The 22,928-nt window shown below is 43.3% G+C and overlaps 2 protein-coding genes across 2 annotated transcripts in view; one reads left to right on the top strand and one right to left on the bottom strand.

The window, feature by feature from the left end:
* The first annotated feature begins 4,084 nt into the window (after nt 1–4,084).
* ndufa5 (NADH:ubiquinone oxidoreductase subunit A5) lies at nt 4,085–10,005 on the top strand. Its single transcript, XM_004083004.5, has 5 exons — nt 4,085–4,227; nt 6,009–6,053; nt 6,259–6,375; nt 6,454–6,519; nt 9,839–10,005. The coding sequence occupies exons 1-5, from the start codon at nt 4,207–4,209 to the stop codon at nt 9,938–9,940; spliced, it is 351 nt and encodes a 116-aa protein (XP_004083052.1). The 5' UTR covers nt 4,085–4,206; the 3' UTR covers nt 9,941–10,005.
* cog5 (component of oligomeric golgi complex 5) overlaps nt 9,764–22,928 on the bottom strand; it is a 30,341-nt gene continuing 17,176 nt past the window's right edge. The window contains exons 7-23 of the mRNA XM_011491038.3: nt 22,764–22,894; nt 21,555–21,714; nt 19,241–19,353; nt 19,082–19,159; nt 16,606–16,687; nt 16,324–16,525; nt 15,349–15,510; nt 14,917–15,016; nt 14,729–14,839; nt 14,477–14,539; nt 14,257–14,360; nt 13,824–14,061; nt 13,651–13,727; nt 13,436–13,562; nt 12,213–12,292; nt 10,056–10,175; nt 9,764–9,956 (exon numbers count right to left, since the gene is read on the bottom strand). Coding sequence (XP_011489340.1) covers nt 10,058–10,175; nt 12,213–12,292; nt 13,436–13,562; nt 13,651–13,727; nt 13,824–14,061; nt 14,257–14,360; nt 14,477–14,539; nt 14,729–14,839; nt 14,917–15,016; nt 15,349–15,510; nt 16,324–16,525; nt 16,606–16,687; nt 19,082–19,159; nt 19,241–19,353; nt 21,555–21,714; nt 22,764–22,894 — 1,946 coding nt within the window. The 3' untranslated portion in view covers nt 9,764–9,956; nt 10,056–10,057. The remainder of the gene's footprint in view (nt 9,957–10,055; nt 10,176–12,212; nt 12,293–13,435; nt 13,563–13,650; nt 13,728–13,823; nt 14,062–14,256; nt 14,361–14,476; nt 14,540–14,728; nt 14,840–14,916; nt 15,017–15,348; nt 15,511–16,323; nt 16,526–16,605; nt 16,688–19,081; nt 19,160–19,240; nt 19,354–21,554; nt 21,715–22,763; nt 22,895–22,928) is intronic.

Raw genomic sequence — 22,928 nt, 5'->3', positions numbered from 1 at the left:
TCGTGACTAAACAAAGGGCACCAATGTGAGTGTGCACACCGACGCGAAAAAACGCCACGCGTCAAAGCGTCACTTTTTAAAAAACGCCTCGGGTTCGTTCTTTTGGTTCGACGCGCCGCGTCGAAAACTACACGACCAATGAGAACAGCGCTTTTGCACACATGTCTGGAGCCTCTGAAGTTACAGTAAAACACAACTTGGGGGCGCTCAAACATCAAACTGCCTTTCTGAGCACACATACCAGCGAAGATGATAGACGCCAAGTAGCGTCTACACTGCCACAACGAAATAATGACGGACATTTTAAAATATCCCTGAACCAAGCACCAGTTGGAGCTACTGGTGCTTGAAATATTCATGTTTTCTTTGTATGATTCTGACAAGCGCGTAAATACATGCTCTCTTCTTCTGAGCGAAATAGCTTTTTCTGAACATCTACCCTTGTCCATGTCCTAAACACCAAAATACACACTAAAACACGTCCTATCATTATTCGGAGAGCAGAGAAAGCTGTTATATCTGCTTACAATGGAGAAATCACCCCTCCTTTCTGCAAGTTCTCATCCGCCTGTCTGCAGGCTCGGGCACGCGCACTCTGATATGTGAAGCGGCTCCCCCTCCTTCTACACTCTCCTGCACTCTGAGGCTGCTTAATTTTCTATTGAATCCATAATCTTTAACCCATTGATCCAAATACTTGATTAATGTCTGATCCTGACTTTCCACATACTTCCAAACTTTATGAAAAGCTTTCTGGACCTGATCAATGTGCTTTCTTACTGTCTTTGTTAGATTTTGCGAATGAGTCCCACCCGTCTTTTTGTTAAGGTATGTGATTGACGATCAGCCACAACGTTCTCAGTTTCAATCAGAAACCAGAGTTCCCACCCAAATAACCCTTTTTATGGATTCTCCAGCGCTGAATCTAATCAGCAGAAAAAGCTTGGAGAATCAGAAAAGAAGCCTAATTATTTGTCAACTGAGTCACTATTTTGTTTTAGAAAGAGGCTTTAATCAAAGTGAGCACACACCACAGGAGCTGTCGAAGAGAGCACACTCAGACACAGACAGAGAGACCTAAGAAGCATCACACACATATTTTCCCCGGAGCTCCGTTTACTCCATGTGCGGCCCACACAGGACCTTCAGCACAAAATTTTGGACACACAGTCCTGTCGTTGGACACACAGTCCTTTCGTTGGACACACAGTCCTTCCTTCGTCTACACAAGACGTTTTAACGCAAAAATTTTGGACACACAGTCCTTTCGTTGGACACACAGTCCTTTTTTTCGGACACACAGTCCTTTCGTTGGACACACAGTCCTTTCTTTGGACACACAGTCCTGTCGTTGGACACACAGTCCTTTCTTTGGACACACAGTCCTGTCGTTGGACACACAGTCCTTTCTTCGTCCACACAGGACGTTTTTAACCTACTGAAGGCTCTATTAGTCGGTACACGCGGCGGTACCTACACTTCAGACTCGGGCACGCGCAGCACCCTGACTGCAAGCGCCGCTCTGTTCAGCGTGCCCGCGCAGCAGTCAGGCTGCAGCCGAGTCTCTATTCTTCCCCCAAAGTTGATGCACGCACACACAAAGACACAGACACATTCAAAGTAAGGCCCTAACAAGTAAAGAGAGGACAGACTTTCTGTGTGGCATACTCACTTCAAGCAATGAACCTCGTTATTTGATGAGGGTCCGACACCGCCGGGGGCATCACCGGATCCAAAGGGCGAGGGCCGCTGATCCTGAAGGCGGATGTGTCAATGCTGAGGCTGTGATCTCAGACCGCATGCGGTTTTCAGGCAACCCCCCCCCAGGGGTTCCAGCGATGTCCAGGGCGTCAGTCGGCCGGCTCAGAAGGACCAAATGTGAAGAAACTGGATTCTCTAGAAAGGACTGTATTAAATTCTAGTTCGTAACCCCGTCAGTTTCTTACACACAGAAATAATGAATAACGACTCAGAGACAGTTACTTATCTTTTGTGGAGGTTTTACTTCGTCCAAACACGAAGGGGACAGACATGAACATGGTACATTCAAAGTCCGAACCAACGAGCTCAGGGATGGGCTTTGGTATAAAAACCCTGCATTTGCATATTCAGAAGATGGTCTGAGGATCTTCGTGTGAAAATCACGCCCACAGGTTACTGCTGGAGGGAAGCTCCAAGGCTAAAGTGAAGATAAGTCTGAGGCCTGCTCAGCAGATCACACAGTCACAGAAAAAGGGAGGATGAGAATAAACTGTGAAAACAATAGCTTGGCTGTGCTTTCTTCAAATGTAATATAATTTTGAGATGACAATACATGCTCAGTGAATTAAGTTTAAACCATTAGTATAATAAAAGTTAAAGGCAGTTTCTAACTATTCTTCACATCTTTGTATGATTCTGACAAGCGCGTAAATACATGCTCTCTTCTTCTGAGCGAAAAGCAACTTTAAGAAGCGTAAAGTTGCGCAGCGCCACCTTGTGTACAGGAGTATTTCTGTTTTACATTAAGCGCCATCTAATGTCAGGGAATGAAATTGCATGTTCACTCGGCTCATCGTCAGCGAAAATTGCCTGGGTGTGAACACAAAAAACGTGGCGAAAAACGCTGGCGAATAACACCTGGTGAATATTCGTCCCGGTGTGTACGGGCCTTAATGATCTTCTAAAAAGGCATTTATTATTGTTATGCTTATTACTAAGTGCATGTGTAACCGGATCACTTCTGCGTTGTGTTTAAGGGAGTCAAAAGATGTCGGGACACAGCAGCACCCTTGGAGACCACCTCTGTTTATTCCATATCTGACAATTTCCCAAAAGGAAAATAGAAATCACGGTGTTAGCCTCCCGTATTAGCTCCTACGTGAGGGTGAGAGGTAGAGGGAGCACAGGAAATTCTTATTCTGAAATAAACAGTTAACATCTACAAAGGTTTTTGTGTTTTCATAACAGATTCCAAATAATAACAGTGTATGGGACAATAACTAACATAAAATGAGGATTCATATTGCTAACATTAAAAGACACCCACCTCTCCCTCTGGACAGTAAAACAAAAAGGAGAGAGGGAAAGCAAGCGCCAACCTTATAAAGAGAAAACCAGCGAAGAAGAACACATTAAGGAGGGGCTACAAAACCCAACATAGAATACAGGGGGGAAAGAAACTTAGGGACAGCCAATATTTTGTGTAATTGAAATGAACAGATCACATCCTGTTACACATGTTCGCTTTTTTTTTATCCGTGCGGCCAGTGCTTCATACTTGGCCGAACTGACGGGTTAAGATTAGGTTAACACGGGCTAACAACATTTAGCCGTGGATGAATGTAAACTGGAATAACCATCAGCCTTTATCTTGTCTGGAGCCGACTGGAAACACAAATTCACTTGATCTTTTGCACGTTTTATCAGGACTGTTCATTCAATAGCCGCCTCCGCCTGTCCCAAAAATGTCTGGAGATACAAATCTCCGGGGAGACATGATTCTTCTGAGTCCGGCAGACCGCTCACGCAGAACAGGCGAACGGATTGCGGTCCGAAGTCTCCACCGTTGCTTGCACACTGTAACAAAGCACCCCCCGCCCGCAAACTCAAAGCCACGAGTCCAGCTGCTCTGCTCAGAGACATGCACATGCAATGTGCGATTGGGCAACAGTACAAGCATAATTGTTTCACTGTTTTATCAGATTTCAACCACTAGCCTCAGCAGGACTAAATTTTAAATGATCTTAATTAAAAGAATTAGAAATAAATTTACAGTTTTTGTATTATGTGTTTCATGACTGTATCCTGTAACTGTGGAGACATTTGTTTTATTAAACAAAAGATGTCCAATAATATTTTTCAATGGAATATATCCCAACCCTGTTACAACCTTTTTATTATGGTAGAATAATAAATAGTAAAAGGTTGCACTAAGTTTTGCAATCATCAATAAAGTTGTACAATTGATCTGCAAGCTGAGCGAATTGGCCTTTGGTAGTTTATTGCTTGTTACTGATCAACATGTATCAGAAAATCAGAAAAGTGAAGGTTTATTTTCATGAATTTTGAAGCCCAAATGTCCTCCCAGTCTGGAAGGACTAATTTTGTGTTGTCCTTCTATCCCGCAGGGGGCAGTAATGCACCTTCAATTCGCCTTTCAGTCAATAAAGAAGAAGACGTGATGTTTTCATGCCGTAAGTTGTCGGCAGGAGTCGTTCAGAGAAGATGGCGGGGTTGCTGAAAAAGGTAAGTACGGAGGTCACGGCTCAGTCCTGGTCCAGACGTGAATAAGGGACGGCTTTTTGTTCACACACTGACAGCGTCAGAACATTCTAGGACCGGAACCGAATCTCCGCCAAACTGTGATTATTTTACGGCACTGAATACGACAATACGTCTTAACTATAGGATACATACTCGTGTTTATCTGTTTATTCCAATAATCTGACTTCAGCGCAGTTCTGACATGACAGAATAGGAATTATACAGCAATTCGGCAATAAATGCGTTAAAAAAATTATAATTTGGCAAAGCTGAAGGTTTACGACACCTCCGGCATTTTGCTGTTTCCCCTCAACGGCAAAAACAATTCATTGAGGTTTCTTCTGTCCTTTTGTAAAAATAAACAAATTTAAAAAAAATAGAAGTTTCTCCTTTAGGCTTTCTTTTTCTAACAGACAGATTTGCCGTTTACCAGTTTAGTGTCGTAAGCTTGTCCTGCTGCTGAAGTAAAACTGTCAATGGGTCATCATGAGCGGCAGCGGCTCACAAATGAACACTGTTGGTGGTCAGAGTCAAAACAATTAAGATTCTGAACGTTTATGTCCTTTAAAAAGATAGCATTGATATACAAATAGAATGACAACAATGCGAGTGTTAGAACAATGAGAGGCATTACAGAGCAAAGGCAGACAACATTCATGTGTATTTTTTTTTGCTTACAGAAAAAGTACTTGAGTAAGAGTTTCTTATTGACAGGGATAAAAGTTGTGTATGGCGTTCAGTGACATGCGGTGAGGTTAATGGCTGGTGAGGCGCTGAATCCTGTGGAGTCAGATTTACAACGAAAGAACTGAATATTTCAGCATTCATCCAACAGCATAAAATACACACAAGAAAATATTTCTCCTACAGAGAATATTTCATTTATAAAACAAATTAAATTGTACAGATGTGTTCAGCTCACATTTGACCCTCAGTAACTATTTCTGGCATTTTTCCAGCTTCAAATTCTGGTGCTTTAATCAGTTATCAAATGTCTGTGAAAATGATCATAAAAATAAAGTAGATGATTTTACTTACATTTTTTTCCACTTACTCCCATGTTATTTTCAAAAAACAAACATTGAAAAACAGGTTTGGCCTTACTTTTTGAGTCATTACGCCGATATTTTCCTTTAAGTTTTCAGTGCAGGGGGGGGGGCTAACAGGCGGCTCTCTGCCTTTTAACATATTTTCTATATACAGTACTTTCACAAGCATAAGGCGAACATAAAAGTCTTACATTTTCTCCCAAACGTACGGAGCGGCCCTAATGTGGGATCCCCGCTCCGTTAGGATTGCAGGTGTGGATGTGTAAAATACGGGGTCGCTTGGTTAGAATTGCGCCAGCGCGGTTGTAAGGTTCACTCACTCAGTTCCTGAATATTCCCGCTCAGTTGTCTTTACGCCCTTTCACTTTATGGCAGAGATGAAATGCCATAGGTGTGATGAAGAACATTTTGATTTGTGAATGTGAAATTGACTAAAAAGTTAATTAATTTTCATTTTTATATTCAAATCTGTGTTTGTTTTTCTTAGAAAGCCAAATATATTTGTTCCATTTTCATCCGAACTTTTGAGTCCGTCTTCATGGTAAAGATCTGAGATTTCTGACCTCCCTGCAGGATCCCTGCTACATCTAAGTTCCTTCTGTGCTATAGGTGTACACGTCTTTGTGAACCGCAGAGCTTCAGGATCTCTGCTCTGAAGTTTGAGGGTCCAGCATGCAGACTGCTAAAGCCCGTTTGTGTCTTCTTCTCTTCCAGACTACTGGCCTCGTTGGCCTGGCAGTGGCCCAGAATCCACATGAGGTGATGACCGATCGCACACTCCACTCCTGGTTTCAGGAAACATTCGGCCCGTTTCAGCATTTCTGTACTGTTCTGTGTTTAGAGAAAGTCCTCTAAACTTTCTGTCAGGTTTCCTCTCATCTGCAGATTTTCAGACAAAAATCAGGATATTAGGTTTCCAGGTTAGAAGTCTCTGTTTCTTCACACTGTGTGCTGTCTGCTTCAGCGTCTCAGGATCCTCTACTCAAAGATCCTGGCCTCTCTGCAGACCATGCCGAAGGACGCCGCTTACAGGAAGTACACAGAGCAGCTGATCAGTGAGAGGTTCGGCCACGTGAAGGCGGTCAGTGTCGCAGCAAACGCGGACCGGCCCGGGTTCTGGGGAAGGCTTGTTCTGCTCACGGCATGTGTGTGTTTGCAGGAGCCCGACGTGGAGAAGCTGGAGAAAAAGATCAACGGTGGACAGATTGAAGAAGTCATCTTCCAGGTAGATCCTCATCTCTTCTCTCTGAAACAGGAATCAACCCTGGAAAAATCCCAAATCCCTATTTGATTTGGATTTACTCAGTTTTATAGAATTAGAACTTTCCTGCCTGTGGGGGTTTCAGCAGCAGATGCTTCATGCTCCAAAACGCACATTCAAGTCACCACTACGGGGCGCCATTTTTATAGCCACAAAGTCAAATTTGAACCCTAATATTTTGGTTATTTAGCATGTTTTAGGAGAATGAAAGAAACAGGTTTCCCTTTTCAAATTCATATTTTTACCTTTTCATTCATGTATTCATAACTATATGTTTAGTTAGCAAGCTAAAATATTTAGTTTAAAGTTTTATGGGTTTTTTTAAATTATATATTTAGTTTATAAATTAAGTATTTAGTTTGTAAACTAATTATTTAATTTGATAAAATGTTTAGATGTGACCTAAATATCTATTTTCCAACCCAAACATTGTGCAGAGGCTGCACTAAATAGAACTACAAACATGATGTTCAATGCTTTCCACCAGCAGGTGGGCGTGTCTTCAACCAGTGTAGCACAAATACAAGCATGGACGACGACCGGCAAGAAACAGTTCAGAGACAGAGCAAAATAAAGCTTTTATTTTGATAGTCCACTTTTGTTTATCGATAAGTTCATTTGCATGATAGCTAAAGATTCAGTTTGGATTTAAACATGTAGCTCCAAACTAAAAATTTAGTTAAAAAGTTAAATATTTAGTTTGGACTTAAATATTTATCTGAATTGTAAACATTTAGTTATAAAACTAAAATGGTTAGTTAAAATAAAAATGTTGGTCAGATCTTAGTATTTAATTTGCAAAGTAAACATTTAATTTGATTTAAATATTTGAATATTTATAAATCTTAGTTTAAAAAATAAACATTTAGTTTGTCAATTAAATATAAAAATATCAAAAAATATTTAACTGTAAAATAAATATTTAGCTTGCTAACTAAATATTTAACAAGGAAATGTAACATTTGTAAAAACTAGAATTAAAATGTAAAAATATGAATTTCAAAATGCAATGTTTTGTTTTCTCCTAAAACAGGTTAAATGACCAAGAATATTACTGTGTAACTTTACAAATGGGCTTCCAGTGAAAAGTCTATGTAATGCAAACGTATCTTTTCGGGCTTCCGCGTCCAGGAATCCCACTTTCACGCGTCGCCACACAAGTTTTTAGGTCTTGGGTTCTACGTACAAATTCAGCGTTCATTGATCGCGTGCTGAATGCTCAACCTCTTGAACTTTGTTGGCTGCTAAATCGTGAAATAACTTGGACCAATCAGAGACTCTGATTTGGGAGTGACGAATGGGTAGTGCCCTTTTCACTGCCAACCGTGGATAAATTGATCCTGGAGGTTTGTGCCTGAATAGATCTGTGATCTATAAGTCTGGAGAGAGATTCACCAGCTTTACAGCAGTTTAACATTTTCACCAGGCCTCCTCCAGCGCGGTCAAGAAACCACCTACAGCCAGGTGTGAACGTGGCTTCAGACACTTAAGAGGCTGAAAAATACTAAAATTCAATTCCATCTTTTAATGAAAAATACTTTTTCATTGAAAAAGGAATGGAAGAGAGAGACCAAATTATTTATTTGGTTCTTATTATTTAATTTCATAATTTTGTTAATTCATTTATTAATTTAATGTGAATGTCATTTTTGATGTTCTTTTTTTACTGTTATTTCTGAATGTTGTTTGCGGCCACAGATAAAGTGGGATAAATAAAGTCATCTAAACTTATCTAAAAATAAAATCCATTCATCTGCTTGTTTAGCCCGGAAAAGCAGTAACACATGGATGGCATTTTCCTTTTGAACAGTTTTATTTTGGTCTGCAGTTTGTTATTCAAATCCAATTAAATGGCCTAAATTGAAAGAAATATTATATTTAACCCCACCCATTTTTTCGAAGTCCTGTCCCGTTTCTGCCTTGCTCAAAAAGTTTGTTTTCTAAGACTAAGTTCCATAAAAATAACAAAAACCTCACTGGAAAGAGCCCAATAATGGATAGTTTTATTTTATTATTTTTCTAGAGCTACAATACAAACTTAAGACTAAAAAATTCCAACATTTTTAAAACATGCTGATATTTTCAAAATAAAAACAGAACTGGTGGCTCTGAAGCTGACGTTTAGCCGTTTAGCCTAACCAGATGATCATCTTAAACTAACATCAATGAGTTCTGGCTCACGGAGCCTGAAGGGGATTTCCTGGATCACTAAAGTTGGGCATCTTCATCCAGAGTCTTCATCAGCATCTGCAGGTTGTTTGGATCCACAGCTGAAGTCCAAATTGTTGCTGCTGGTTTCCTTCAATAACCACAGGAACCTCTAAAAAGCTGCAGACTTGATCGATGCAGAGCAGAACTGCTCCCCCATGCTCACATCAAAGCTCAGGTTTTGCTGAGTCATGCTAATGACTGTGAGTGTGACATCATCCATTGAAAAATGATCTACTTCTGGCTGCAATCAAATGAAGTCTATTCTGTCGCCATTTTTTCATGATACGGACGCCGCCATGTTGGAGCCAGTCGACGTCAATAAGCAGTGATTGGTCGGAGTCATTGTTTCTGTGGCAACCACTCTGGCCAATCAGGAGTGAGCTTGTTGGAAGACCCCGCCCCTGTTGGCTACACTTCTTTTATTGAGGCATTTGATTGGTCAGATTATAACGTGGACAACTTCAGAAAAAAATATGAATATTATCAAGAACATCTTTAAAAAATGTATTGGCTCAGGAAAGCTGTTGACGTTTACAGGATTTTGACTTCTTGGAGCCACTTCCTGTTTGGAACGCCAGGGGGGAGGGTCACTTCGCCCAGTCATTCTGTTTAGTGTTTGTATCCCGCATATTAATGGTTTTAAAGTTGTAACCCTTGTGCTATCCTAGGCACTTTAACATTGGGAGTGGGGTCATTTAGACCCACTAGACAGTGCTCTGAACCTTTTTTCTTCAATGATTTGTGATCTTCATTGGTGTCCATGGATTACATGAAATCTTCCACCTTTATCCACCTTTGTTATGGTAGGGAGAACACGTCAATGTAAGGGTGGGGTCATAGGATAGCACGAAGCATAGAAGCACTTTTTTTCCCCCCAAAGAGCTGAACAGACTTTTGGAAACATTTCACCCAAAACTAAAGCTTAGTTTCTGAATAGCTTTGTAACATTTTCAGTCAATGGATTAGAAAAAAAAAGAGAAATCCCCACAGTCATAACTTTGTTTATACAGTTTGGATTTATTTTCCTCAATGTTAACCCCCCCCTGACCCCCAGTCTGTGTCCTGTCTGCAGGCCGAGTGCGAGCTGGCTCTGTCCAGGAAAATGTCTGAGTGGAAACCATGGGAGCCCCTGGTGGAGGAGCCCCCACCCAACCAGTGGAAGTGGCCCATTTGAAAACCCAGCATGAACTCTGTAACCATGCAAAAACTAAAATAAAGAGCTGTCCTTCAAACATGTCAGCAATGATCCGTGTCAGCATTCCTGGGAACCCTGCAGCTGCTGGGCTCACCATCAGGCCTCTGGTCCGCTGGTGGCTTTTTGGAGGACCTGGAGCATGATGGGATAGACGGGGGCGAAATTCTTCCCCTGCCGGGTCCGGACTGACTGCACGTAGGCTTCCAGGGCGCCCCTGAGAAGACATGAAGGTCAGACCAGGAGGCCCCTTTCACACGTGGATGAACAAAACAGACTCATCGATTTCATTTACCGTATTTTCATGACTATGAGGCGGAGAGTAGCAGACGGCATGAGAACCGACTCAGTTTTTCTCCCGTGTGCCGCGGTCCCCCGTTTACAAAAGGAGGAGGGGGGGGCACTCAGCCAAGTGAGTGTGTGAGCGCGCTTTCAGTTTGTGTTAGTTAGGGAGAACATTTAAAAAAAAAAAACAGAGACTGGTTCTACTATTAGACCGCTCTGAAGGTCCGAGCGGAGAAGTGAACCCCGAAGGAAGATCCGCCTTCGGTCCTGGAGGAGGTCTCCCCTGCGGTCAGAAAAGTCGTCGCAGGAACGGTTCAACACTAGCATGCATGTTTTACTGTATGTTAACATGCCCGCGCCTTGCGCCTTTTGTATGTGTCAAATACCGAAAAATTACCCATAACTGAGACCGTATGGAGGCCCAAACTGTTCATAACTAAATACATAAATATGACCTTATACAATAAACCAATTAATCTCTCATAAATATATAAAAAGATTATGAAATTGTGAAAAACCTGCACATAGATTTTACATTAGCCATTAGATTAATTATTAATTTCATTTATTATTTCATTTTGCTTTAACAACCTGTTTATTATGTTAAAACAGCATTTTAAAATATTCATTTTAATCATGTTGAATACTATTATAATTGTGTTTTTTTTTTAGAACCTCAGATTTCATAATCAATATTTTCCAGAGTAGCTTTGTTTTTATTTCATGATGACCTTTTTCAGCAGAATGAGTCTGTCTGTCAATCAGTGAAGGTGGGCGGGATCTAAATGCAGCTCTTGCTCTTGATCTAAATGATCCCTGAAAATCAGTTCAAAAATTCAAATTCAAAATAAAATTGGCCGAACTGACCCATAAAAATGGCGACCTACCAAAGCCATTTTTTACCCGCAAATTTAGAACCAAAACCACCCAATCTGGTAACAGTGGATGTGTTAAGGTGCATACTCCCCCCCCCCCCCTAGTGTTGAGGCGTGTGCATTGCACTGTCACGTTCGCTGAAGCATCTTCGATCGATGTAGTTAGGGTGTTGCTGCTTATGTCTGAGTAAAGGAGTAGCCAATCACAAAAGTGTCTCCGCTGTGTCTAGTTTGATTGACAGACAGACTCATTCTGCTGAAAAAGGTCATGAAATAAATCATTCTGAAAAACAGCAATGAGAAATAATAACAAAGCTACTTTGGAAAATGTTGATTTTGAAATCTGAGTTTCTGAAAAAAGCCATAGAATTATAATAATATTCAACATGATTAAAGTGAATATTTTAAAAAGCTGTTATAATGAACAGTTTTTTAAAGCAAAATGAAATATATTGAATAATATAATGGCTAATTTAAAATCTGTGTGCAGGTTTTTCCCAATTTATTGGTTGATTATGCGATTGCACAAGTCATATTTATTTATTCAATTATGAAGAGTTGTCTTGTGTTGGACAGACGTTACTGTTACAACAGGGTTATGAATCTTTTTGTCAAGCCAGAGGTATGTCTGAATAAACCCCTTTTGTAATCGATGCCAAACTTTATTCATTTTAGTCATATTTGAAACTCTTTGGTGTTGGACTGGACGGAAAAAGGATCTTGAGATCGACTGGAAATATCAGCTTTGGAGATCCTCTCAAACAAATGAAACTGAGGAGTGAGAAGATCTTTATGTGAACCCTGAAACAGCGGAGCTTTAGCTCTGTTTTGATTCTTTCAACCACCGTAACTCTTCAGCCATTTATGTAATGAACGTGATTCCAGTGGATTCTGAAGTGGACAACAGCAGCCTTACGCTCATGTGTAACCCTTTACGTAAGTGATGTGTTGCATAAAGGTGCAAAGCCGAAATGAGAATCAGCTGATTCACGTTGGTAAACCAGCCGACCCCAACCCTCGGACGCATCTCTCTGGTGTTAAATCACCGCAGAACTACAACAGGGACTGTGCAGGTGTGTGTCAACCATGATCACCTGATGAGGGAGAGGCGGTCTCTCTCAGAGGGGTGGTCGTCCAGCCACTGGGAGTAACGGGCGACGGACCACTCTGCTCTCTGTGGAGGACAGGGATGAAGGTCAGGTCGCGTACGCAGCGCTGTATTTTACAGGGCCTTGTGAAAGTATTCGGCCCCCTTGAACTTTTCAGCCTTTTGACACATTTCAGGCTGCAAACATAAAGATAGAAAACTGTAATTTTTTGTGAAGAATCAACAAGTGGGACACAAATCGTGAAGTGGAATGAATTTATTGGATATTTCAAACTTGTTTAACAAATTAAAAAACTGAAATATTGGGCGTGCAAAATGATTCAGTCCCTTTACTTTCAGTGCAGCAAACTCTCTCCAGATGTTCAGTGAGGATCTCTGAATCATCCAATGTCGACCTCAATGACCAATGAGAAATACAATCCACCTGGATGTCATCTACAGGTCGTAGTGAACACTTAAGTAACCCCTAAGGCTGAGTAAAGATGAAGTAGGTGAGACAGAGGCGTGTTGTAAAGATTTTTCCTTGTTCTAATGTGCACTGCTCACGTGCGCGCTCCTTGCTTTCAGCCTGACTGTGTAATGAGGACATCAGACAATCAGAGTGCAGTTTGTGTGGTCATCCTATGGTTGCTTGTGTATCACGTGCACACCCCGTGTGTGCAGCATTTCTTACCAATGACCACAGCGTGGTGTGAGGACGCGGTACGAATGCATCACCTGTGTGTCATAAGTGCAAGCAGCTTAGGCTGTGTCCGAATTCCCACCCCAACCCCTACATAGTGCACTATATAGGGCGTTCACCGTTTTGCAGTGCTGTCTGAATCTAAAATTCCCAAATCGAGCGGCCTAGAAATTTCCCAGAAGTCTCTGCAAAAAGCCAGTGTGCATTGATGCTCACCAGATTGGTGAATATAGACCACAATGCATTGCGTCTGAACTATTTTTGTCCAAAAAAATGTATTTTTTAAATAAATCATGAACTTTTTTATCTTCAGATGACAGTAGATTCATCAAATATCATTAGATTTTAACTTTGTGAAATCGATGACGTCATATTCGCTGATAAAAGAAAAAGTAGAGAGTATGGTGTCGGAATTGCTTTTTAAATCCAGGGCACTACATAGTGCCGCACCATATAGTTTCTTAGTAGTTAGGGGTCAGGGTGGGAATTCAGACATAGCGCTCGTCAGGAAGTCTGTTTATACTGGCCTGGTGGGGTGACTTGAGCTCAGGGGGGGCTCTGGAGAACAGGAAGTGGAGCAGGGTGCTGAAGGGGATCAGGTCTCCCACAGCTGGACTGGCGGCGATCAACTCGCTGGTCTGAAACAGGAAAGGCCTAAAAGCAAACAGACAAGCTGAGAATAAGGGCTGGATCAGTGCAAGGGGGGGGGTCTTCATTTTGATCCAAGGAAATACGCAAACACCTGAAGGAGCGGAGCATCCTGTAGGACTTCCCCAGATCAGACACCCTCCTGCACAGCGGCGCCACGGCCATCTCCATCTGTATCACAGACACAGGCAGCGTGAGCACCCAGGGCGGAGCTCTGCCTCCACCTGGTGGCGGAGCTCTGCCTCCACCTGGTGGCGGTGCCCTCACCTGTGCAAAATCAGCAGCCAGCCTCATTTTGCCGCCCTCCCCCAGCGGGCGCAGCAGGCTGGCGTGGCGAACAAACAGCTGGATGGCTCTCTGGGCGATGGCCTCGGTCTTCTCGTAGATAAAGTCTGCACACTGGAAGGGTCTGAAATAGTCGGCCATCACCCTGCTGATGAAGCCCTGCAGCTCCTTCATGTACAGGGAACACGGGACATCCGGCCTATCCGGGCTGGACACGGGCCTGGATCAGTACAAATGTGACACAACATGAGAATAGAACTGTAGAATCCAGGTCTGAAGGGCTGCTGTTCTGGTTACTTTAAATATGCAGATGACCTGCTGCTGATCGATCACCTGATCAATGAGAAGCTACAGTTCAGACAAAACCTTACTGACTTGATTTGCTTTCTCACTGAAACTATCAAAGGGTTCTGACCCGGAGAAGTCCTCCTGGTGAAGGGTGAAGATGATGGCTTCAATGGAGTCGCTCACAGACTGCAGCAAGGGTGCCAGCGCACTGCCCATCAGCGAGTGCACGGCCTAAGACACACAACCGGAGACCAGCCGTGAAGATGGAGGGACATGTGACAGACGGTCATGATAGCTAGCGTAAACATGAAATGTGTTTTCGTAGAAGCTTTGAAGACAGAAAATACCTCCAGAGAAGAAGAGAGGGCCTCCACTGCAGGCGGCGGACATGAGACCAGACCAGAGAGGATCTGTTCAAACACACAAGACCGTCAACACAACCAACACCACCACATCCCACCTCTGACACGTTTCAGAGACTTGTCTTCTTTCAGAGGTGATGAAGACTCCTCTGTGGTCCTCCATGGTCAGGCAGCAGCTTCTCCTGAGTCTTTCTGAACAGAGATGTTGGATGAAATGGTGGATGAGTGTTTTGTTACCTTCAGGACGCCCTGCTGCAGGCGGTACAGGGAGTTCACCACGCCCACATTCCTCCTCTGACCCTCTGTTAACGGACCAATCACCTGGCTGGCATCGCCCTGAGTGCACAGCTGTGGACAGAAGGGGGGGGGGCAGGTCAGGGAGCGTGCAGAGAGAAGCTGAGCGGAGACACTTGAGATGTGCGCACCAGCTGCTCGGACTTCACGCAGAAGAGCTGCACGGTCTTGGCGGCGTTCTTGGCCACAGAGGTGGATAGGTGTGGATCCACCGCGGCGACGTTCAGCTCGCTGCAGAGGAACACACCGTGAAAGCATCAACACCCAAGCTCAGACTGTTTCCTGCTGCAGCCATGCTTTTAAACGTCTCCATCCAAGATGTCCGACCCTGAACAACATCTAGAACCATTCTGTCCCTTTGATCCAGAGCCGCATTTCAGCCATCAACAGACTGGAAAACAGACTGGACTGTTTTTTCTCCTCCTAACGTACAGGGATGATGTCATTTCCTTCCTTCTGGTCCGTCTGCATTCACAGACCAAACCTGAGCCTGCCCAGGATCTGGCCATGCGCTGCCCTGTTTTTCATTTCGTCCACCGTTCACCGTCTTGAGCTGAACCTACCTGCTGATAGTCTTGATGATGCCATCCAGCTCGTCGTTGGAGGGGGGGCTGCGCTCCCCCAAGGGAAACACCAGGTTGATGGGATCAAACAGGCGAGACAGGGACTTGGACAGGTAAGCAGACTCGTAATCCTGCAGGGAATCCTTCAGAGCTTTCTCCGGGCTGCACAGGTAATCAGAAACAGACTTAGAAGAATCGCCATTTATGAAATGAAAGTGGCGACTGAGTAACGGAAGAGAGGCTCAGAGTGCAGAGGAGGCTTGCTGCACCAGCAGTGATCCAACTGGAGGCAAATGTGAGTCTCTGGGACTTCTGCTGACTTTTAGACTCATCAACCCTGGATCTAGATATCTAAAAAGCCTGCCTGTTTTCTCACCTCAAACCCTCAGTAACTTCTCGATTCAGCTGTTTCTGACGCTGAGACGAGTCCTAAAAGTCCAAAAATGTTCATCAGTTAATTCTAGATGTTTTGATTCTAGATCTACGGGCCATGTAAAAAAAAAAAAAGTTTTTCAACCTTTCAAGTTGGTTCTAGTGATGAAAAAGATGATGTTTTTAGAAAATTTTGTTTTCAAATTTAAGATAAAATTCCAGAGAAGCGGAAAAAATAATGACAAATCTTTGTTCTTAAATGAGCTTCTTAGGTTAAAACTGCTCAGTGGAAAAAATATTACAACATTTGAAGAGCTGTTAGAGTTTCCCAAGTAAAAGAGGAATGGAGAGAACTTAGAATGTCATCCATCCATCCATCCATCCATCCAGGACCATTTCTCAAATGGTTTGACACATGAACGGGACATAAACATCCAAAGTTCATGGCTTTTTTGTTATCCAATTATGATTACAGACGGACTTTAAAGCAGTTCAGATGTTTTTGACAGGAAGGGATGAAAACCAAACTGATCAAAGCATCTTCATCCCTCCGTCTGGATCTAAACAGCTCTGAAATGATCGGAGCCAAAGTGGGTCACTTACTTGTAGTCCTGTTTGATATTCATGAAAAGCTCGGACGCGTCCGTTTCTGTAGTACCGATGTCCAGAGACGCGTCCATCGCTGCACTCGTTGGCGCCCCCTGCGGGCCAGTGCTGTGCTGCTGCAGGCGGCGCCACAGCTCGTTGTAGAGTCGCAGCAGTTTGGGATACTCCCCCTCAAGCGCTTGTTTCAGGAAGGACGAGGCTGTGGAACATTCAGGAGGTATAACGGGGGGGGTTCAGGGTTTCTTTGTCCAGATGACCTCATGCAGACCGGCGCCTTACCTTCAGCCGCTCTGTGAAACTCATCGTTCAGGGTGCTGGTGACGTCCGTCCAGAAGGTGTAGAGAATGTCAGGTTGACCGTCCTTCATTAGAAACAAACATACGGATCACGTGAATCACATTAAACGCTGTTCTGCTTTGAAGAGTCAAATGTTTTTGGGTCAAAACCAAAAACTGTAAAAAAAACAAACAGAAAAACGCTCCAGCACATAAATACCTGATCCATGCAGTGATCTGTCAGTCCGTGAGAGAGAAAAATGATCCTAAAAACGTGAAGAGCAGCTCTGATGGAAGCCAACATGTCTAAGTATAATTGATTGAAAGCAACATTTTCTCTCCATCTGACTGATATATTCCAGTGCTTCACTTTAAAGACCCACTCTGATGAAAATGGTGTTTTTAACCTCATCTAGTAGCATTTTTCTGCTGACGGAGGACAAATTTAAAGAAAATTCAGCTCAAAATTGCCTTTTTGAGTATTTCTTCATTCAAAAAAATGCTGTTTGAAAAAGATCATATTTGTGACGTATAAAATACGCTGTGGGGCCACAAGCTCCGCTCCATCCTGATGCATCTGCCTGCAAACCACTAGATCCATTCTGATCCACAAAATTAAGACCCAGGTTCCAGTTCAGACGAGAAAAACAAAGACGTTCACGGATCTATTTGTCTGCAAGTGGATGCATCAGAATGGAGTGGAGCAGGAAGCCTGTGGCCCGCCCAGCATGTTTTCTACGTCACAAATACGACCTTTTTCAAATTTTAAAATGCAATTTTTAGATTGATGTTCCTTATTTATATACTACATTATGTATTAGGAAAATGCCACAAGAACACGTTAAAAACACCAAATACACCATTTTCTTCAGAGGTCTTTCCTAAAACTGTCCATTTTGTGTGGTTCAGTCTGAACCTTGTACAAATCTTAAGGAAGAACTTCCCCTTCCTCCGATCATTTCAAAATAAAAGCTGGTAGCTCTAAAGACTAAACTTCATCTTCCTTGAACACAGTAAGTGTCTGTGATTCAGCTTTTCGCTGTAGCTTTCATTACTCTTTTAGTTACAGATAAAAAGTGTAGAAAACTTAAGAAACAAAAAGAAAAAAAATAATATGGTGATTTTAGTTCTACAGAGATCTTCATTGCTTGCTGTGCTTTCCTCCAGCATGCGAGGAACAGAAGAAAACCTGCAGCCGCTCTGATGTATGCTCCTGCTGCTACTACTGATGATGACGACGATGAGCTTGTTTCTGTGAAAACCCTCTGCTCTGTCCAAGACAGCTCATGTAAAAGTGCAGCAGTGCTGCCGAGGAGCTCTGCATTTACACATGTCATTAGGCCTCCGATCACACCTCCATCTCCTAGTAATCGCTGTGAGCTTTGTTTCCATGGTAACAGACTCCTCTGATGTCAACTCCCAGGCATTGTGCTGGGGTGAGATCACTGAGGCCCAAACTGAGGTCACCATCATCATCTCCATGTGGACCATGCTCACGCTCGGAGGTGAAAGGATCTGTGAATTTTTGTGCTCCAACTCCAACCTACAGTAAAGCTGCACTCGCCCCATACAAACTCCTGTGCTGCGTTCACACCGAACTCGACTCGCGTGTCAAAATGAGTCGCCTGCCTCTCTTTGGATGTGTGGTAAATTTGCTGCTCGACAGAAAATGTGTTCATAGTCTTGACGCCCCAGACACGTGTGGGAGGAGCTCATGTTTGTAGCCTGATCGCTACATGGAGCGGTATCTGTATGTATCTCACTTACAATCCATGAGAGACATGGATGACGTTAAGAGATCCCTTTTGTTTATTTTGAAGAGCTCCACAAAAGCATCACGTCTGAGTTCATGACATCATTCAGGGACTCTCCCGGTGCGGTGAACTTCACCATTACTGCAGAAGCTGCGTCTAAATGACGGACGCTTTCAGCGGTACTTCTGTCTCTCTGTGACCCAGTTCGATGATTTGCTGTCCCGCATTAGTTCGAGGAGAAAAAACTGAACGTCTGTTGTAAGGTATGTGAAAAAACACAACCGTGTCTGATTATAGAAGAACCTAAGAAGTCATGTTTACGCTTAGTTGCACATTTTTCTGAAGGTGGGTGGGGTCAGAGCAGCATGTGCAGCTGCGCATGCAGCGACGATTCCAACACCTGAAATCTGCTGTCAGTCTGAAAACTGCAAACGCTTTTGGTACTAAAGAGCCTGAAGTGTCTTTGGATGTTTTCTCCACAACAACACTGAAGGCTGGAGGGGTAAAACCCCAACGAGCTGGAACAGTTTAGTTCCTGTTTTGGTTTTAAGTCACTCGAAGCGGTACAGATGTGAACTGACCACCTCGTTGTTTAACAGCAGCTGTGGACGCACACGGATCAGGTGTGGACACGCCCCACATGAAACGTGAACCGACCCGTTTCAGATTTGTGCGTGAAGGGACGAGCTGTTAGGACATTTCACACTGACCCAACAGACTGCTCACCTTGACAATCTCCTCGATGAAGCACACATGACTGACGGGGTCCCTCTTCTTCATCAAGACCTTCTGCAAGTGCTGCACCTAGACGGCATTTCAGCACAAAGTGGTTCAGCCAAAAATCACAGGGCAGTTTTGAAGCTTGTAGAGGTTTTCCTGTAGCACCTGTGTCCATGCGGCACAGATGTGGTCCATCAGTTTCTCCAGGTTGGTCCACAGAGCTGCACGGCAGGCGGCGGTGTTTCCTGGAGCGGGAAGGGCTGCTCTACCAGGAGCACCTGCAGAAAGAAGCAGCAGGGTCTAAAAATGAAACATCCTCTCTCTTCTGTGATGGTCTACAGACCTCTGAAGACAACCCGCCTCCACCTCAAGAAACTTTTAGTGTAAAACAGTCAGGAAGGAAGAAAGCAGCAGATCAGAACTGCTCATCAGTTATTAATAAACATTTCTGTCAGCAAGTTTGTGGCTTAGGAAAAGAATTTGGGAGATACCTAGTAGAAACTTGGTCACATACGCACACACACAGTCTAGGAAATGTAAAAGGATCTGGCTGAAGTGTATGATTCCAACTAGGCCTGGGCGAAAAATTGAATGAATTAATTGAAATTTTTTGTTACGGGCAATTTCAAAAATAACTAAATCGAGTTTTTGTGTAATGGCGCAATTTTGGCTACCCAGAGCTTCCGTAGCGTTACTTTCACACGGCGGTATGGCAAGCGACAAACAACAACATCATAGCACACACAAAACAGCCAGCGACAACATGGCTACCGGTAAGAGTGGGAAGTTTGTTCCCAAGCGAGGAATAAAGTCCTCTGTTGTTTGGAACTGGTATGGGTTTGACGTGGAGGAAGAGACCCCCCATGCTGCAACATTTTCCTACAACATTTGCACACGCGCACACCCAACACTTGTGCACGCTCTCACTCACTCTCGCGCTGGCACGCACTTTCTCCTCTTACACACGCAGCGTGCTGACACACACACACATAGTCATTCTACAACACTTATATAGTTAGTTCATTAGATAGTTAGTAGGTAGTTGTTACTGTTATTTGTTAATAAAGAATAACGCATTGTAATTATGAATTGTATTCATTTGCGACGCGGCCGCCGGGGGATTCTGTGTTCGGCGGCAGCGGGGCTTGGTGGGGTGCGGTTGACCACGACTCCTGCTGCTTCATCAGCGCAGTGATCAAAAATCCCACACCGTCACAGCTCTAGTTTATATCTTGTGAGGCACAAAAAAAAATGCGACTTCTCCAGTACCGATAAGAGAACCATTGAGGTCAGATCTTAAGGATACTGTGGTCTTGAAGAATGTTGCCCCGGGACTCGTTCAATACCGGGGCTCGGTACCCATCCCTAGGAAAGGGGCACGGTGGAGAACAATCACCGAAGCTTTGCATATTTCCATAACATGGTACCCATATATACCGTGGAGAAGACGGGGTTTATTAATTTAATTAAAACCTTAGACCCCACATTTGAGCTGTATTGTTAATCCTTTAGAAATGGTGCTACTCTCAAGGTGAATGTTTGTCTCCTTTTAGTCTAGACTACAAAGTGTGACTTAAAACACAGCTGGGACTTTAATTCCAAGAGTGTGTTCATTTATTTATTATTCATCCCAGAAATGGGGGTTACATTTGTCATGCGTTTGATTAAATCAAAGCAAAAATTGCCCCTAAGTTGTCTGCCGTTTGTACTTATGGCTTTCCTTAAGTAGAGGGGAAAAAAAAGAATAAAAATAAAAATCGGAAAATGAAAAAATGAAATCGGAGATTTTATTTCAAAACGGAGATCTTATTTTTAGGTCACATCGCCCAGCCTTAATTCCAACACAGATGACTTTCTGGATCATTGATTGTATACAAGAACTGGACTGAGTGACCCCTCCCCTCTGGTTCTTCCAAAGAGGAAGTACCCGCTGGTTCCAAGAAGCGAAACTCCCATAGACTTCTATAGAGACATAAACAGCTGTTACTCAGTCATTAAGTTCATCAGAATAACCATTCTTGCTCAGATAGCTTTTTTTAACATGTTCTTAATAATCTTCATATTTTCTCAGCATTTTTTTCTGTAGTTTAAATCATTTAAGTCGTAAACTGACCATTCAGGTACCTCAATAAAAGTTGATAGAGCCTGCTGGGCCCAAGTTGAACATTCAAAATGTTTGACATATTTTGTGTAGCCCTCTTTCAAGTGGTTTGGTGTGGCCTTCCAACAAGCTTGCTCCTGATTGGTGAGAGTGGTTACCATAGTAATGTTGACTCAGACAGACTCGGATCAATCAATGCGCACTGAAGACGTCTGGCCCCAATATGGCGGCGTCCAAATTGTGAAAAAATTGCAACTGAATTGAGTTGATTTTGTTGGAGCTGGAAGTAAAACATTTTCTATGGGTGATGTCACACTGACTCACTCAGTCCATGCTTCTGATGTGCAATAGGTGTACAGCGTCCCGCCGGGGTCGTACCTCTGGGGTTTGCTGGCACAGTCAGCCCCTTGATGTCCAGGGCGCTGCAGATGTGATCCTTTATGGCAGTCTGGTAGCCCCCCACTACAGACCTGATGGTCTCTCCCAGACTGCCCAGGTTGTAGAAGACCTGCAGGGCTGTCCCAACCTGGCTGGGGTTCTGACCCAGAGACAAAGTGAAAACAGAAGAGGAGACAGTTCAGAACCAAACAGCTGGAACACATCCAGAAGTTTCTCATCTGCACAAACAGATGTTAGCTGACATCAGAGCTTCATTGCTCAAAGCCAGACGACGTGACTAAATCAGACAGACTTTCAGCCCTTTAGCTGTGAGACCTGCTTATTCAGTAAAAAACCTGCATTCTGACAGCAGAAATATGACCTCATGCGTTCTGTCGTGGCCACCAGGTTGCTAGGCAACAGCAAGAGGTGCTGCGCATGGCTGCTGTTTACAGCTGCTGTGATTTGTATGTTTATTTCAAATGCAAAAGGAATAAAAACCAAGTCCAACACAAAAACAGCTGAAAGAACGGCATCAAACATTAGCAATAAAGAAGAAAAATAATTTACAGCATAGGCAGCTAATGAAGGCAGAAACATATGACCAACTTTTTCCAGGAAATATCAATTATTTGACCAACTGTGAATACCCTTTTCTGTAAAAGCATTCGTTTAACCACCTCCAGCCGTTCCAGCTGTTAACCCCCAAACTGCTAGTCTAGTCTATTCCGCCATCTACATCACTGCCCCGCCCCTTTCCATTTTAACCAATCACACAAGAGATCCACTATGGCGTAGTCCAGGCTCATTGATAGGCTCCAACTGTTTCCTGAAGAGGGTGAAATGTTAAAAATAAAAGGTTAAAAGAAATATTTCTGAATCCCAACAGTATCAGAAAGAAGCAGAAGAAAGACCCAGTTTGTTTAAATGAAACACGATCAAGACAGTCGTTCGATTTCATCCTTAATCCCCAGATAGATTTCAAAAGAAACACAACTTTTATTTTCTCTACACTGTCATCACTATTCTTCTAAAACCAGTTTATCATTCATTGGTTTTAGGAATGTGTGTCAGATAAAGTACAGAGTCGTGGTGCAAACTGCACATCAGGTGGCAGATAACACACGTGATCAGTCTGACCCAGATACCCGACCTCTTTCCAGACAGCAGCTCAGCAGGTAAGAGTCTGCTGTGCAGGAACACCTGTACCTGAATCTCCATGCCCTGCTCCAGCAGCCTCTTGGCCTGGTTCTCCACTTCCAGCCGGGCTCTGCTGATCAGCAGCAGGTCGTTCTCAATCACTTCGATGCCGCTCAGATCCACACCCTGAGACAGGTAGTCTACAAATGGGAAGAAACCCGGATTTTAAAAGGG

The sequence above is a fragment of the Oryzias latipes genome, chromosome 23 (genome assembly GCF_053564925.1).
Source record: "Oryzias latipes strain Hd-rR chromosome 23, Olatipes_Hd-rR_3.1".
Classification (NCBI taxonomy): domain Eukaryota; kingdom Metazoa; phylum Chordata; class Actinopteri; order Beloniformes; family Adrianichthyidae; genus Oryzias; species Oryzias latipes.
Note: the sequence above shows the minus strand (reverse complement) of the source record. Positions and strands in the feature narration are given on the sequence as shown.